General features: G+C 39.0%; 1 protein-coding gene across 5 annotated transcripts in view; it reads left to right on the plus strand.

The window, feature by feature from the left end:
• Nucleotides 1-15,601, plus strand: part of cobl (cordon-bleu WH2 repeat protein) — a 70,928-nt gene that overhangs the window by 51,773 nt on the left and 3,554 nt on the right. For all 5 annotated transcript variants that reach the window (XM_038275857.1, XM_038275860.1, XM_038275856.1 and 2 more), the window contains 5 exons: nt 8,876-9,185; nt 11,468-11,610; nt 12,914-13,105; nt 13,185-14,758; nt 14,839-15,051. In XM_038275857.1, the coding sequence (XP_038131785.1) occupies nt 8,876-9,185; nt 11,468-11,610; nt 12,914-13,105; nt 13,185-14,758; nt 14,839-15,051 (2,432 nt within the window). The remainder of the gene's footprint in view (nt 1-8,875; nt 9,186-11,467; nt 11,611-12,913; nt 13,106-13,184; nt 14,759-14,838; nt 15,052-15,601) is intronic.

Here is a 15,601-nt window from a genome sequence, read left to right on the forward strand (position 1 = left end):
ATGTAGTCAATTTTCTCGGTTTAATTTTTTAAGTCATGGTAAAGAAACAAATGCTCTATGCATATTAAATTGTGCCTTAAGTTATGTTTCTTCTTGGAGTATAAGCCGTATTTCTCTATTACCAAATAACCCGGTACTTGTTTTTCTCCCCAAGTATTGGCGTACTTGGGAAAAAACAAGTGCAAAAACAAAAAGATAATTGTTTGAAACATGGTGGTTGAGTTTTTATTTCTAAAGCATTCCCTTATATTAAAAATAATATAACTTTGCATTTCTGGAGAAATGCAAATGAAACATTTTACTTAGGCTATACAGCCAGATTCTTAAATGTATAGATCTTCTGATTAAGTTTATCAACCTTTAATTTACATAAGTATTGGTGACAATTTTACACAGTTATTTAGCTACTCATATTCCTGGCTTGTCTTGGATATTTTTAGGCTTTTGTAGGAAATAAACATGTTTTACACCAAGTAAAGCCTTGGTCTTACTTTTCTTAAGCCTTTTTGTCCTCTTTTAACCGTTGTTACTAAAGATAGGTTTACCCTGTAAGTAAATCACACAGGAGAAATACCTGAATTTCTAGCGGGGCTATATTTTCGTTCCACTGCTATGACCAAACATAATCAGGACTTGTATTTCTCTTTGGCGCTGGTCTCTAAAACAGTGAGTAGAAAGTTCACGATATGCTGTAAGACAAACAAAACAGACGTGAGGCTCACTTAAATGAGGCATTGCAAAGCAAATTTAGTACCTGAAAGTTCACCTCACTCTGCAAAGCCAACTGACACACCAGATCCTTATCTCTTTCTTGTGCAATGATAACCTGCTGCCAATGTGATATCTCTGTCAAGAGGAGCCAATTAAACACAGAGAATACATGCACAGGGCCAGTATAAGAGAGCTGAAAACATAAATTAATCTAATGAGAAGAAAAGCCTGGCTTTTAAATCATTCAATCGTAACAGGCCCCAGGGCATCAGTTACAAAACATCGTGTTAAAAGCATCTTCTGATGGAAGAGTCCCTTTGTTACATTATTATGCATGTCTCAGAGATGGCCTTCATTTACTCCAATCCTGATTAAATTATTTTGCCGTCATATATCCATTCACGCTTAGTTATAACAAAGTCGTTATGAAAGAGTTCTGTTACAGCTTGAACATTCTCTGTTATGCTTCAAAAGTTTTGGTTTTTGCCGCTCAATTAATCCTGCCTGTCAGAATATTTTTCAGTTAATGAAAAGCTTCTGGTTTCTCTTCCCTCAAGTTTACTAAAATACAAATACACTTAAGTGAAAATGTAAAAGAGGAGCATGCTTAGCAGAATTTGTACAGCGTTCTATAATCAAGTAAATATAGACATCTATTACGTTTTTTTTTGTCTTCTTCCAACCCCTTTTTATTAGTAAAAAGATAACTATGGTTAGACAGATTCAAATATTTGAAATGATAATGATAAAAAAGAGAAGCAGGATAGCTTGATTTATAATTTTTTATAAGTCTTTGATAAGTATAATGGAATACTAACGGCTACGTTCAGACCGCACACGATTTCAGCAGCAAAAAAGCTTCTGCTGCTCCATTTTTGATGCTTGTACACATAAAGGTCAGACATGCCTGAAGTGTGTCCAGTAAGATTAGTACGGATGCATCTGATGCTTCTGCTGCTCCTGTGTTTAATGGCAGAGAGTGGCTTTGCTATATTTGCTTTGATAAGCTGGTAAAAAGTAGCTTTAATATATTTTAAGCTAGAAAGTCCACCTCAAAACATTGTCTGTGCAGTCAGTTTATCATAATTATGATCCTTCCCTAACATATTATCTTGCTGACAGAGCCGCTCAGATCCCCGAATAGCGATGGTGCGCTGTCAGGAGCTGCCACAGGCCGGGTCGCCTCTTTGGGGTTTTCCTCTGCTGTTCATGGCGACTGGAAGTAGATGTTAGTGTTTTTCAGGCATGTGGTACAAACTGCATGCATCAGGATAAATAAAGGCGAACATTTGCTGGCAGGTTTCGACATTTTAAGTTAATTTAGGCGTTAATAAACTGTTTCACTGGAGTGATCATAGCTCTCTGCATCAGCAGCGCTGTGTCTGTCTCACTGCCAGCTCCCAAAACAGCTTCTCTGTTTGAATGATGTGGCGCATCGAGCAGCAAAAATTTTATTTTTCAAACTCCAGCTGCTGCTGCTTGTAAAGCATGTCACACGCATGAGATGCTCCGTAGGTGCTTCAGCTGCTCAAATGCGTCAAGATGTGCTGCTCCTGCTGCTCTAAATGCTCTGCAGGACCCTTTGCTGCATGTCAACCATACGCTTTGAATGTAAAGCGGCTCCTTCTGCTGCCCAAAGCATCCATCTATCCATGCATTCATGCATTCATCCATCCATCCGTCCATGCATCCATCCATCCATCCATCCATCCATCCATCCATGCATGCATACATGCATCCATCCATCCATCCATCCATCCATCCATCCATCCATCCATCCATCCATCCATCCATCCATCCATCCATCCATGCATGCATGCATGCATGCATCCATCCATCCATCCATCCATCCATCCATCCATCCATCCATCCATCCATCCATCCATTCACCCATGCATGCATCCATCCATGCATCCATTCATGCATCCATTTATCCATCCATCCATCCATCCATCCATCCATCCATCCATCCATCCATCCATCCATCCATCCATCCATCCATTTATCCTGCAAAAGTATGTGGATCTGTTGTAACTCTGACAACGCAGCCAAAACACCATGACCTGAACCATCTTCTCTAATTGATAACTTGCATCTCTTGTTTTCATGTGTTGGTTCTATATAGATATACTCTATTCACACCCTATAAGTCACATTAGAAGCTGAATTAAAAATAATTCTACTTTGTTTTGTCTAAGTTTTTAATCAACTCGATCATTTGTTTTATAAACACTGAATTGTGTTCTCAAACCTCAGTTTCAGTTTAACTTTTTTTTTTGATTGATTGATGTTTGGTGCTCATGAGGACAAAGAGTTTCACATCTCTGAATGTCAGATGAAGGGGCATGTTGGTTCTTCACGGTCCATAATGTCAGGTTAAGGTCAACACTAATCAGCTGGAGTGCCTGTTATGTTGCATTTATACAATACCTCAGAGTATATTAAATGCATAATGGAGGAGATTCCTGAGTGATGTTGAGCTGTATATGTAAGCAACCATCTGCTCCTGTACATTTTCTCAGTCTTCCAAGCCAGATGACCAAAATTAGATTTTTTGTTTTGCAACCATCTCAATTATTCTGTGATTCTTTCATCTCTAATCTGATCTGTTCTTTCCTTTGTCCCCCACCCCACACCCTGTCTTTAGTGTACTGCTGTGGACCTGTGCTTCTGCGTCCCAAAAACTCCTGAGGTCTTTTCTGTGGCTCAGTTCTTTCTTCACCTTGGCAGCCGTGTGTCTTCATAACTCTTTTACTGTTGGACTTTGCTTCCCTTTTTTGCATCTTTTCATGCTTAATTTGTTTCTTTGAAAATATTTATAAATCTTTTTAGTATTTTATTCTCCTTTCTTAACAGAAATTGTGTGTCTTATCCACCATTTGCATGGTTTTACATTTTATTTTGGCTTTGTATAAGTTAAGCACAAAGGCAGACTGTGATTGGCCACCTAGAATGTGGTCTGAGGAGGGTGGAGCAGAGCTATTTGATACAGCAGATATATTTGATAGCTGCAGATCAATAGGTGGACAGTGGGTCATTGAGTACTTAGTGTAATGCACTGGTTTAGAAAACCAAAACCTGAATATATATACCATATATTGCACCAGTTAAGGGGGCTATAATCTATCTAAAGCATGTTAGTTTTTTGTTTTAAAATATTGTTTTATTTTACACTTTGACAAATAACAAACTACTTATAGTAAATTAGAATAAACCAAAATGCACAGCCACCAGAATGTGTTAAAATATATTTACTATTTCAATGTTTTTCTACATTATATTATTTCATTATAGATTCATTTGAAATCTCAGATTTTTGTAAATATCAAAAAAAAAGGAAAAATAGGTACTTTATAGGGGTGGAACGGTTCACAAAATCCATGGTTTGGTTCGGTTCACGGTTTCGTGGTCACGGTTTTCGGTTCGGTTCGGTATATGTTGATTGTTACACCGAAGTCTCATAAAAATTAATGAAAAAATCCACAAAAATTAATGAATTGTAATTATTTTTAATGATCCGCGGGAACCCTGGTTAATTTCCGGATGTTTTGCTGCTTTGAATTTAATCATCTCGCGCATGCTCTCTACCATCTCCAAGGAACTCAGAGGGGAGCGGACGGGAGCCACAGTGGGGGCTGTAGGCTTTGCTTTGAGCAGCCGGTCTGGTGCGCAGCGGGGCGGAGCGGAGCTGAGCGCTGATGGAGTATGTGGGATTTCGGGGTTAGCATGACATGTTGGTCATGTTGCTGTTAGCATAAACAAAACGTGTTGCACAATGCTTGCACACTGTTGCACTTTTATCGACAACTTTCTTTCCGCCGTCATCGTAGGTCACTCTAAATGCAAAGTGGTCACATACAGCAGACCTATAAAGTGCTGCTGGCGCGTCTTCCAACTCCTGTTCTTTCCCACTCGCCATACCCACATAATTCTCCACAACAACTGATTTTTTTCTGCTTCGCTTCTTCTTCTTCTTCTTGTTTACTACTGGTGGTTGGCTTTGGTCGCAGTACTGCCACCTTCTGCTCTGGAGTGTACACGCTTCGCCTATTAGAAAAAGGAGCAGTGCATGAACCAAACGAAACACACGCGAACCGAACCGAGACAGTCGAACCAAACAGTTCGGGCGGTTTTCATAAACCGTTCCATCCTTAGTACTTTAGTATCAGTCCCCCCCTCAAACAGAAATATGTCATGTACATCTGATTTCCACTGATCCTCCTTTAGATAAGGTGACGCCACATCCGCTAGGTTCCGTTAACTTAAAAGCCATTCAGCATTGCCCCACTTTCCTTGATGGGCCCTTGGCTGGTCCCCTACAATTCCTTTTTAGACAACTAAAATATTTTTTCTGTCATGATTTGTGGACATTAAGATCTAAATAGAAGTGGTATTCTCCTGTTCAGACCCTGAAATTCAGTGAAAGGGTGAAGTCAGAGTAAAAAAAGTTCACGCCCATGAGAAGGCCAGGTGCTGGATATTGGAGGGGGTTTTGCTGCCATTCGGCTGGCTTTTGACCATGTTTGGCCATGTTGAATGGCTGCTACTGTATAAGTTCTTCTAGTTAATAGTGCATATTAGAGGTGAAACAGAGATATGAAGTCAGGAGAAAATCTGAGACTGGATGGGGTCAAAGCAGATATCTCGGAGAGGATACCAAAAAACATTAGCTCCACCAAATGTCTTGAAAAGCACTGTGGGCCTCGTTGATTTTAAATGGGAAAGGTTTTGTGCATCCAAGGCCGTCCCTGGCTTTGATAATCTCCGTTAATCTGAGTAATCTCATGAGAAAAGAATATTTGAAAGAAGTGACCAAGAATCCAATAGCCACCTTGGTAAGGCTTAATTTTCCATTTTGGAGAGAGAAGGACCATCCAGAAGGTTTGACTTAAGCTACTTCACTTCACCTCTTTGGTGATGGAGAGGGCAGCTTGGAGGGATTCTTACAAAATGCACCCTAGGGATTAGATCAGAAGCAAAAACCATCTGGTCTGCTTAAGCTAACTGGAGGAAACGTGGTGAAAAACAGAGTTTCTTCAACAAAACTTTGGAGTGTCCTTTAGAAATCAAATCAGGAGTTCTAAACACAAATTATTATCAAATACCAATGATCCGAAACAAACAGTGCACTGATAAATATGGTAATAAAAAGTATTTTAAAAATAATAGTTTTCTTCTTCTGCAATATATTGTAAAAGTATGAGTTGTTGGCTACACAGAATCCAAGCCCCACAAATATTACTCTATAAGACAAAACTTACCCTTAAATGTCTTAAAAAATACCCATCAAATAATGACAGCATTTAATCGTATTTTAAAATACATTTATATTTTAAAGAACATAATTGTCCACAATTTCCATTTAAGAACAGAAAACCAGCAACCTTCAGTTCTGGAATTTCCAATAAGAGACTATAGTTATCACAATAAGTTACTTTTTTTTACTACACAATCAGTTACATAAATTATTTGTCAATATAAATAAAATAACTGTTTAATCCGGGCTGCCTTTTTTCATTTCACTGAGCCTGATATACAGAAAAGAAAAGGAAAAAAAACCCAGAACACCTGCACCAGACTTGCAGTCATACCTGAGTCCGCCTTTCCTGAAGAATATTAAGCCATGGGTCTGAATACTTTGTACGTAGATTGTTTTAAAATTTTAGTTTTTTTAAACATTTAAAGAAAGCAACATATATTTCACCTTCTTGAGCTGAGATACAGCAAAATCGAATTAGAATGGCATCTTAGAACGACAGATGAGAACCAGTTTTACCTAAACTCAGATCAAGATTCTCTAAAACTTTTTAAATGATTGCTTTTTTATAAATTAAAAAATATGTCTGAAATATGGTTTCAATTATGGTTAAAATTAAACCAGTTAAATTAAATTGAAAAGAGCATTTTAATGGCTCAGTATGATTGAAATTGAAATAAAAGAAAAAAATTAAGAGAAAAGAAGAAAAGGATTCAAAGATTCTCTTATTGGTTCCTAATCATGATCTGATCTTCATTTAAACAAAGTTTCCCAAAGACTCCTAATGTCTTGATGTTTACTGCCTGATTTTGATGCATTTAATGAACTTGTTATGTCTAAAGCAAGCAGAAAAGGCAGTTTTTGGTCACAGGTTCATTTATTTTATATTTCATTTCCTTTCAAAAGCTTTTCTTTTCAAAAGGATGACAATTATAGAACACTTAACATTTGTATCAGTGCCCTGATTTTGTTTTTATTATTCAGATGTCATGTATAAAGAGATATTGTTTAGAGTTGTGGTATAAATATTGAGGAAGAGGTTTCCAAGCACACATGCTGTTTATATCTGTGAGTCTGCTGTTTGCTATATAGTCCTTTCTCCAAATACTGTTTTGCTCAATGCAGTCATTTTTGGATGCTGTTTTAATTACTGATCTTGTATGTCACATTTTTCTTAATGAGGACTGCCATGATTAGAATTATTTGGCATATGTTCTATTTAACAAGGATTTCTAATTATAAAGTTAGAGGAAAAATATTACTGTTGTCATCTTGTTTGTTTTTTCTTATATTTTTTTTGCCTCCCAAAGATATCTTTCAATTAAAAAGTTGAAAAGTGAACTCAGACGGTTTGACTTTGCTTTGGCGTCTTGCACGGTCAGCCTTCTGACTAATAGCATGTGTATCTGTACAGCTGGTTGACAGCTTGGGAGTGAAAACACGTTTGGTTTATCTTTAACAGATGCATGTACTCAGGGTCCTTTCTGAGGTGAAGATTTGTGAACGCTCCTTCCCGTGTCTGTTTACTTATGTGTAAAGCAGAAACGGCAGCGTAGCATGGTGTGTGTGTGTGTGTGTGTTGGTGTGTTACTCTCGGTGTGAAAGTGTGTAGATTGTGGCTGCTGCTGGCGTGATTCAGCAGTTGCTGGGAAGGAGCTGGGAGGACAGCCCGGTGAATCATCACCACATCTCCTGGAACTGACTGTTCTCCACTCACACTCTTAATACAGACATCAAAAATACTCAGTTACTTTTTTTTTTCTTTTCTTTTTTTTACCACAGTGCACATTTAGAGTGATGCTCTGTTCTCACCTATACAGGTCACTAGAAACAAGGTTGCATTAATTTCGACCCCATGTTCAGGTTTAACTGCAGGAAGCCAAACACAGCATTTATTTTTTTATTCACTTGCTCTTCAGTTCAATAAGATCAGTGACTTTAAATAAGTTTCCCAGAAGCCACAGAACAGGCTAGTGAAAGAGTGTGCTGAAGAGAGAGGCTATGAGGCAAAACCGAGAGAACTATGTTAGAAATATAATAAAAATATTTTGTATACAGTAAATCAGTCTGCACATACAACACATTTTCTTAAACCACAAGGAGTGTGTGCCCAAAACATGTTTAGTGAATTTCTCCTTTGCTTTCTGCATTGCGTGTGTTTTATCAGGATAAATGTGAAACCTTAGTCCAGTAAAATTAACTTTCTGATCCTCTCATGTTTTAGCTAAACTTTTCTGCATCCCTTTTTTTTATTTCATTTTTTACTCCTTGTTTGTTAAACTCTTAAAAATAATCAGGCCATTCATCCATCCATTTTCTGTCACATTTATCCCTGCTGGGGTTGCGAGGGATTCTGGTGCATATCTCCAGCTATCAAAGGGTGAGAGGCAGGGTGCAGCCTGGAAAGGGTGGCTAGTCCATCTCAGGGCAACACAGAGACAAATAGGAAAAACAACTATTCACACACACACACACACACACACACCTAAGGGCAATTTAGAGAAGCCAGTTAATCTAACAGTCATGTTTTTGTATTGTGGGAGGAAGCCGGAGTACCTGGAGAGAACCCATGCATGCTCAGGGAGAACATGCAAACTCTATGCAGAAAGACCCCGGGCTGGTAATCGAAACCAGAACCTTCTTGCTGCAATCCAGTAGTGCTATCCGCTGCTCCACTGTGGAGCCCATATTAAACCAGGCTACTTGTTTTATTTATGAACCTGAGCATTTGCATTGTTTCCTTTTGTGTCTAACCTTTAGCATGGCGATTGTGTCCCCTGTCTTGGTGATACTGAATCTTCTAAAAATTGATGAAGTTTTTTTTATTTTCTTGACTAAGGCTAACATCTGAAATGGTTTGTTAAAACTCTATAATCATACAAATATTTTCCTCCTATTCTATTCCAGCCTGGCTTCATTCCAGGAAAACTTCATCCATCTTCAAGAAACAAGAAACGCCAGCACCTGAAGCTGAGACTCTTTCTCTAGACAGCAACAGCTTTGGCAGCAGCCTTCCCGACCAGGGTTATACATCACCTGAAGGTGCTACGGAGGCTGAGGACTCGGGCATTGTTAGTTCCCCCTCTGATACCCAAACCACCTCCCCACATGGGAGTTTATCAGAAATACTGAGTGGAGAAAGAGGAGAGAGAAGAAACTTAAGGGAGGTTTCAAGTGACAGCGAGGAAGAAAATACTACCTGGGCAGGAAACAACAGGTAAAGAAAAAAGTAAAATCTTGCTTCAAGATTTTCGTTGTGAGGCTGTGTTATCAAATTCTAAGCAAACAATATGGTCTGTTGATAAATACCAAATGCAAGGCGGCTAGTGGAAGCTAGAGCAAGACAGTCTATACCAAATTAGACAAGTACAACTGAAACACCCCAAAGTGGGCAATGTTAGCATTATTTTATAAATCTTAAAACCATTGCAGTGGGTGGAAAAATGAGGGAAGGAAGTTGCAGAACATCTCTACCTATCGTACATATGCAAACAATAAAAAGTCTTAAATACAAAAAGTGATAACAAATACCTACCAGGAGTAGCTTATACAGTATATACTATATTTTTTTCCCTACAGAAATGTATTGTACAAAAAATAAATCTAAATGATATAATACATTTACTTTTCGGCATATGTTAGAAAAGGCTTGATCAAGTAATATCACTAAAACAAAGAACAAAAGTCAACACCAAAAGGCATGAAAACAACCGAGGGAGAAACACAGGTAAGTGACCACGATCATCTGTCGAGAGATGATTATCTGTGTGAGTCACTTACCTGGTTAAAAAGTTCAGTCCATCATCAACAAGGAAGGCAGGATCCAGCCGATGGACTGCCAAACGAGCTTTGGCGCAGAGCCGCCTGGAGTGTCCCTGATGCAGCCACCTCAGTGAGCAGGAAGGAATCCGACCCAGGTCAGGAAAAACAGATCCGGCAGGATCAGGCAGGTTCAGAGTTCAAGCAACAAGCTCAGACAGAAACGCACAGATGCAGACAGGAAGGCTCAGCAGTTGAGAGACAGAGTCAAGACATGGTGCCGGGATTACTGCAGAACTTTAAACTGGTCTCCACCTGGGAGCAAGGCTGATGGGACTTAAAACTGTACTCCCACCTAGGAGCCATGACACGATCAGGAGACAAGACAAACACTCAAAACCTCCGGGGACGGGAACCTGAGCTCAGGAATAACTAAAACTGACAAAACAAACATACATGAATAACTAAGATCATCTGGCCCCTATAGCTGGGCTAAGCCGAATATAAAGCAGAACGAGCAGGTGGATGAGATAAATGATAATTAGGAACCAGGCAGAGTTAGGCAGGTGAATGAAGTGAATAATTAATGTCAATTATCAGGGCAGATCTTGACACCAATATACATTTTTTATGAATAAAATCAATATTAATATGGGACATCCCTAGTCCCCACCAACTGGCGCTAAATCTCACAAATACCACAAATGATGCTATAAAAATAAAAATAATGCTTTAAAAAAAAGAAGGAAAAATAAATATCTCACAGTTTTCTGGAGTGGTATAGCTGTCACCGAAATAAAGATAGAAGAAGAGGTGTCTGCTGCGGACGTGAAAAAGGTTATTCCTTTAATGACATTGGAGAACAAAAGCAAGAGAAAAACCTAGAGCAGTAATAGTTTTTGCTAAAAATATAAACTCTGTTATTAATATAACAACTGCCAATGATGAATTAAGAGTTCTTGAGCACTGTCAAAGAATTTCCTTGATTTATCTTTTCATTGTAAGTGGTGAATTTTGGCTAACTTGTTTCCAGAATTCTACTGAAGTAAATCCAGGTCCATCATATTGATGACTTGATCTGGGGCCAAAGCTGGCTTGCTCAACTGGACTTTCATGGTTATGGTTTCAGGCTCCTATTCAAAGGTCTTTTCGGAAGGCACATTTCGCTCTAAATGTTTTTTTTTTTTTTCATCTTGCAGTGCGTATGGTAGCATGCCCAGACCAAGGGTTTTGGAATGATGCTCTCAAACAAAAACAAAAAAAACACCAGAAAGGTTATGAATCCAGGGCCCAGGCTCATGTTGTTGGCCTCTTACTATTCCAGGAAATTATAACACTATTTTCTCTGAATCACTGAAGAACAGAGGGTACGATCCAAGACTCCTTAACAACAGCTGTTTATTTGATTTGGCCCTCATTTTACAATTTGTTACGGCTAATGTGACACTAATTTAGGAAATCGATCATTTGAACCCTTTACAGAAAACTGGAAGAAGCTACTTCAATAAAGTAGTAGGACCTCAGAAATGAAGCAAAGCACCTGTTTTTCTTTCTTCACCCACTGAACTATTCTTGTTATTTACATTTTTACAGCTAGGCTAGTGCCTGGAAAAGTGTTGAATATCACAGTAACATAAAGATAAAGCAGTATTTTCTTTGCTTAATGATGCAGCGTGTTGTTGTATGACAGAGGTTGAACTCTTTGATGTGCATGTTATATATAATTGTATACTTTGTTAGGCACAATCTTCGAGGTCCTAACCCACAACCCCTTAACGGCTTTAAGGACGACTCTGAGCTCACAGTCCAGCTTCATCAGACTTTGGCAGATGCAGGCCTTGCAGATGAGAAGGAGGACATCAGGAAGCTACAGTCCAGTTACAGTAAGAGTTTAAAGCACTTTTATTTGATCAAGTTACAAGGGTGCACTTTAGTATATTATTTTGGTTGTTTGGTTTTAATGGAGTGATCCAAAGTAATTCATCATTTTTTAAATGGGAGGAATATTTGCATGATGTTAAAAAATTTAGCTAATTTTGAAATGCATTAATACTCAGCCACCTTGAATCAAAAACTAGTGTTGCGCCGATGCCATTTTTTGGCCCCGATACCAATACCTGATACCATCTGTTTGAAAATGGTGTGTGTGTTGATATATAAAGAACTGCATACTACTTGGGTGTAAAATAATTGCCATCATGGCTTTGTCAAGCTGCTTCCTACCTTTGTGAAGTAGGAAAAAGACTAATACAAAGTAAATCCAGTAGAACTTGCCCACCTGGAATGGGTGGCAATAGTTAAATAAACTTTTGGCTCTCAAAATGCATCGCTGTGCTGTTGGTACTCGCCGATACAGATACCACCATTTTAGTGTTGGATCGGGGTCCCACCCGATACTGGTATCCGATACTGGTATCGGTATCGGTGCAACACTGTCAAAGACTGCAGCTGTTATTAACAGTGGATGCAATGTAACTCACGAAGCTATTCAAATTCAGAGAGAAATATGTGCCTATAGTTCTTTTTTTGTAAAAGAGCTCATCTGTACTGGGTGTTGAGTGCATGTGAACTTATGTTTTTTAGTTGTGCCCCAGATTTTCTATTTTCACCCAGACATGGACTTGAATGGCCCATTGTAAAATAGGAATCTACTTTGATCAAATTCTTTTATTCCGACTGTAATTTTAAGGTCTTTCTCATGTTTTTAGCTCTTGTAAAGGTTTTGTTCCATTACCCTACAATTAGCTCAATTCACCTTCATAATAAACACTTATTTGCATCCTTGTTCTGAATAAAAGAATAACCACAGGATGATGGTGCCCTGCCATGTTTTACTATGGGAAAACCTAAATGATGTGTTCACTGGGCATGTTGACTCTGGTTATTTGTTAATGTTTTATTACAAGCACTGTGAGAAAAATTATAATTTGGTTTTAAGACACAAATCTGATTTATATTCACTATTAACACAACTTCTGAAGTTATATAGGGGCTTTAAAGAAAAGGGAGCAGAATACAAAAGCATTTATGAAGTTTTTAGGGTGTAAATATTTTTGCAAGAATCAATTTATGTGTTTAATACTGAGCCTAGCAGGTTAGCCAAATCCAGAAATTCTGTTTAAAATAAGGTTTAAAAGTAAATTTTTAGCATTAGCTAATAAAATGTTTAATCTGTTCCTTTTTCAGACCATTCTGACATCACCTCTGTCAGAGAGAGCCCTGATAGGAAGTCTACAGACAGCAGTGAGGTCCCTGTGTCTGTAGTGGACATGGATGTGCCAGTCACTGCCATAGATGAGGTACTGGAGGAATATGAACGGGATTTTGATGAATATGAAGTCAAGTCGTTGACCAAGACCGAGTCGACTAAGAGCGAAGGTAGAAGAAAACAAACAAAAAGACAATGTGCCAGTGTCTAAACCCTACATCAAATGTCTTAACTGTGTTTGATTTACAGGACAAGACTTCAGTCATCGCTCTAATGAGGAGAAGCAGAACAAAAATAACAATGCTTATACAGCTGCTTTTGGTTACAAAACAGGTAGTGCTAGTTCAGATCTCCCCAAGGAGTCGAGCGCACCACAGGAGATCAAAACCAAAGGTGTTAAAAAAGAAAAAAAAGCGCATGAAATAAAAATGAAAGAGAAAAGGATTGCTGATACCACCGCTGGGAAAGAGGATACCCAAAGACTGTCTAGGAGAACCAGTGCTGATCTGCAGAAAAGCAGTAAGCCTCCTATAGTCTCAGCTGATCCTGTGAAATACGACACTCATTTCTTTAAGCAGAAAAAATCGGAGCTTCCAGCAAAGATTCAGAGATCAGTTTCTCCTGAAAGGGATGAAGCGATGCAGAAAGTAAACCAGATCAGCTCTGGTTTTAGTCCTTCGCATGGTAAAATCAAACACAATGTCCCATCACGTTTTGGGATGAAAACCTTCACCGTGGTCCCTCCAAAACCCTCCATCACGTACGTCGCTGAGACACAGCCGGCCGCGAAAGGAAGTAATTTTGCCATTAAAATTGACGATCAAGGGAACATGGTGGGAGCAGGCCTCCCTTACCTGAAATCTACACAGTCGTCTAAATCAGAGATTGAAAACACTAACCCTGTTTGTGAATATGCCAAAGAATTTTGGACCTCTAACATCAGGCAAGAACATGTGTTGACTCAAAGACAACGGTTTGAAAGCACAGATGTCAGCAGCAATGCCTCTGCTGCTTGCCTGGAAGGCAAGTCAAAGACTAGCAACACGGAAAGCCAGAAAACAGCAACAAGCGACGTTGCTAAACTAACAACAGTGGTTCAAACAAAAGTAGAGATGAAAGAAGATCATAAACAAGTCATGAAAGATGCGAGTTTAAACAGAGAGCGCAATGAGGTGAAGAGCAAGATTTCAGGGTCCAACAACGTACAGAGGCCAAGTAACACACCTTCCCTTCCCCCTCCCTTACAGTCAGACAGGAAACAGCAACTGAACTTTGTCAAACCATCCAGGCGGACCTCCAGCCAGTACGTAGCATCTGCCCTAGCTAAATACACGCCCAAAACCTCAGCTAAACCGAGCAGAATCCCAAAAATCACTGACTCGTCTGAGACATCAAGGACAGAGAAGGCTGCAGGTTTCCAGAAATCACTGACTCATTTCCAATCCTCCCAGCTATCTTTGACAGATATTACCGAGAATGACTCTACTGGCACAGTCACTGTTTCCTGTCCTCAGAGGTCCATGAGCTTCCCAGAGTACATGTCAGAAAGTCAAAGAGATTCTGTAGAGGTGAAAATAAACAGGGAGAGATTTAAAAACAACACATTGAAGAAGAAAGAAGGTTTGGATACAGCTGAACAAAAAACAGACAAGAAGAATGACAGTCGCTACAATGGATCCCCCCAAATACACGTAATTAGCAACAGCAGTGATTACGTGAAACACATTCAACGTCAAATCTCCAGCCCAGCAAAAAGCACCTCTCCCCAGCCATCTTTTAAACCACCCATAGCCCCAAAGATCAAACTACAACAACAGATAAGTGTAGGTTTTAATCACAAATACTTCTATCTTGTCAAAAGAAAGTTAATATGTTTCATTAAAAACACATCTTCATTTTGCAGGAAAAGGATGATTTGAAGGAAATTAAACTGCCGTCATCAGCTATAGTGTCAGACAGCACTGACGCGCCTGGGTCTATTGAAGGAGTGACAGTGTTTGGACCCGTTAAAAAGTTCAAACCAGTCATCTGTAGATCTGTTGAGAAAGAGACGTCCCTGCACAGCAGCCTGATGGAGGCAATCCAGACAGGTGGAGGCAAGGAGAGGCTGAGGAAGGTGAGATCCAGCTGACACTTTATTAAGGCCAGAACACACCGGCTGCGTACGACTTTTTCATTTCCCTTTTTTTTTTTTTGCATGTCGCACTCACTGCTTACAGGAAGGCAATGACTAGGCAGGGTTGGCAGATCTGCTCAGATTTTATTATTTTTTTTTACTTCTGTCTTTGATATACGCTAATTAAAACAATTTCCCCACATTTGACTTGGACAGATTATGATAAGTTATAAAAAATAAAAACGTTCACATTCTATAAAACAAAGCCCCACTTAACTAGTCTGTGCAGCAGTTTAAAAAAACAGATAGAGAATGTATATATATTAAAAACTAACGAAAAAGAAAAACACTGCAATAAACGCTGTGGGATGGTTTATATGGTGACTGAGGCAATGAGAGGCAATTCTCCAAGAGAGAGCCAGAACGTTTATCGAAGTTTTTTTGAGAGAGATATTCTGCACTTACCTGCTCTGTCTTCCCCTCGTTAAGTTGTTTTTTTGGCTCGAAGAGGATCACTATTTTGCTATATTATACTATATTACTCAATTTT

This window comes from Cyprinodon tularosa, unplaced genomic scaffold (genome assembly GCF_016077235.1).
Source record: "Cyprinodon tularosa strain WSP-4 unplaced genomic scaffold, ASM1607723v1 ctg98, whole genome shotgun sequence".
Classification (NCBI taxonomy): Eukaryota; Metazoa; Chordata; class Actinopteri; order Cyprinodontiformes; family Cyprinodontidae; genus Cyprinodon; species Cyprinodon tularosa.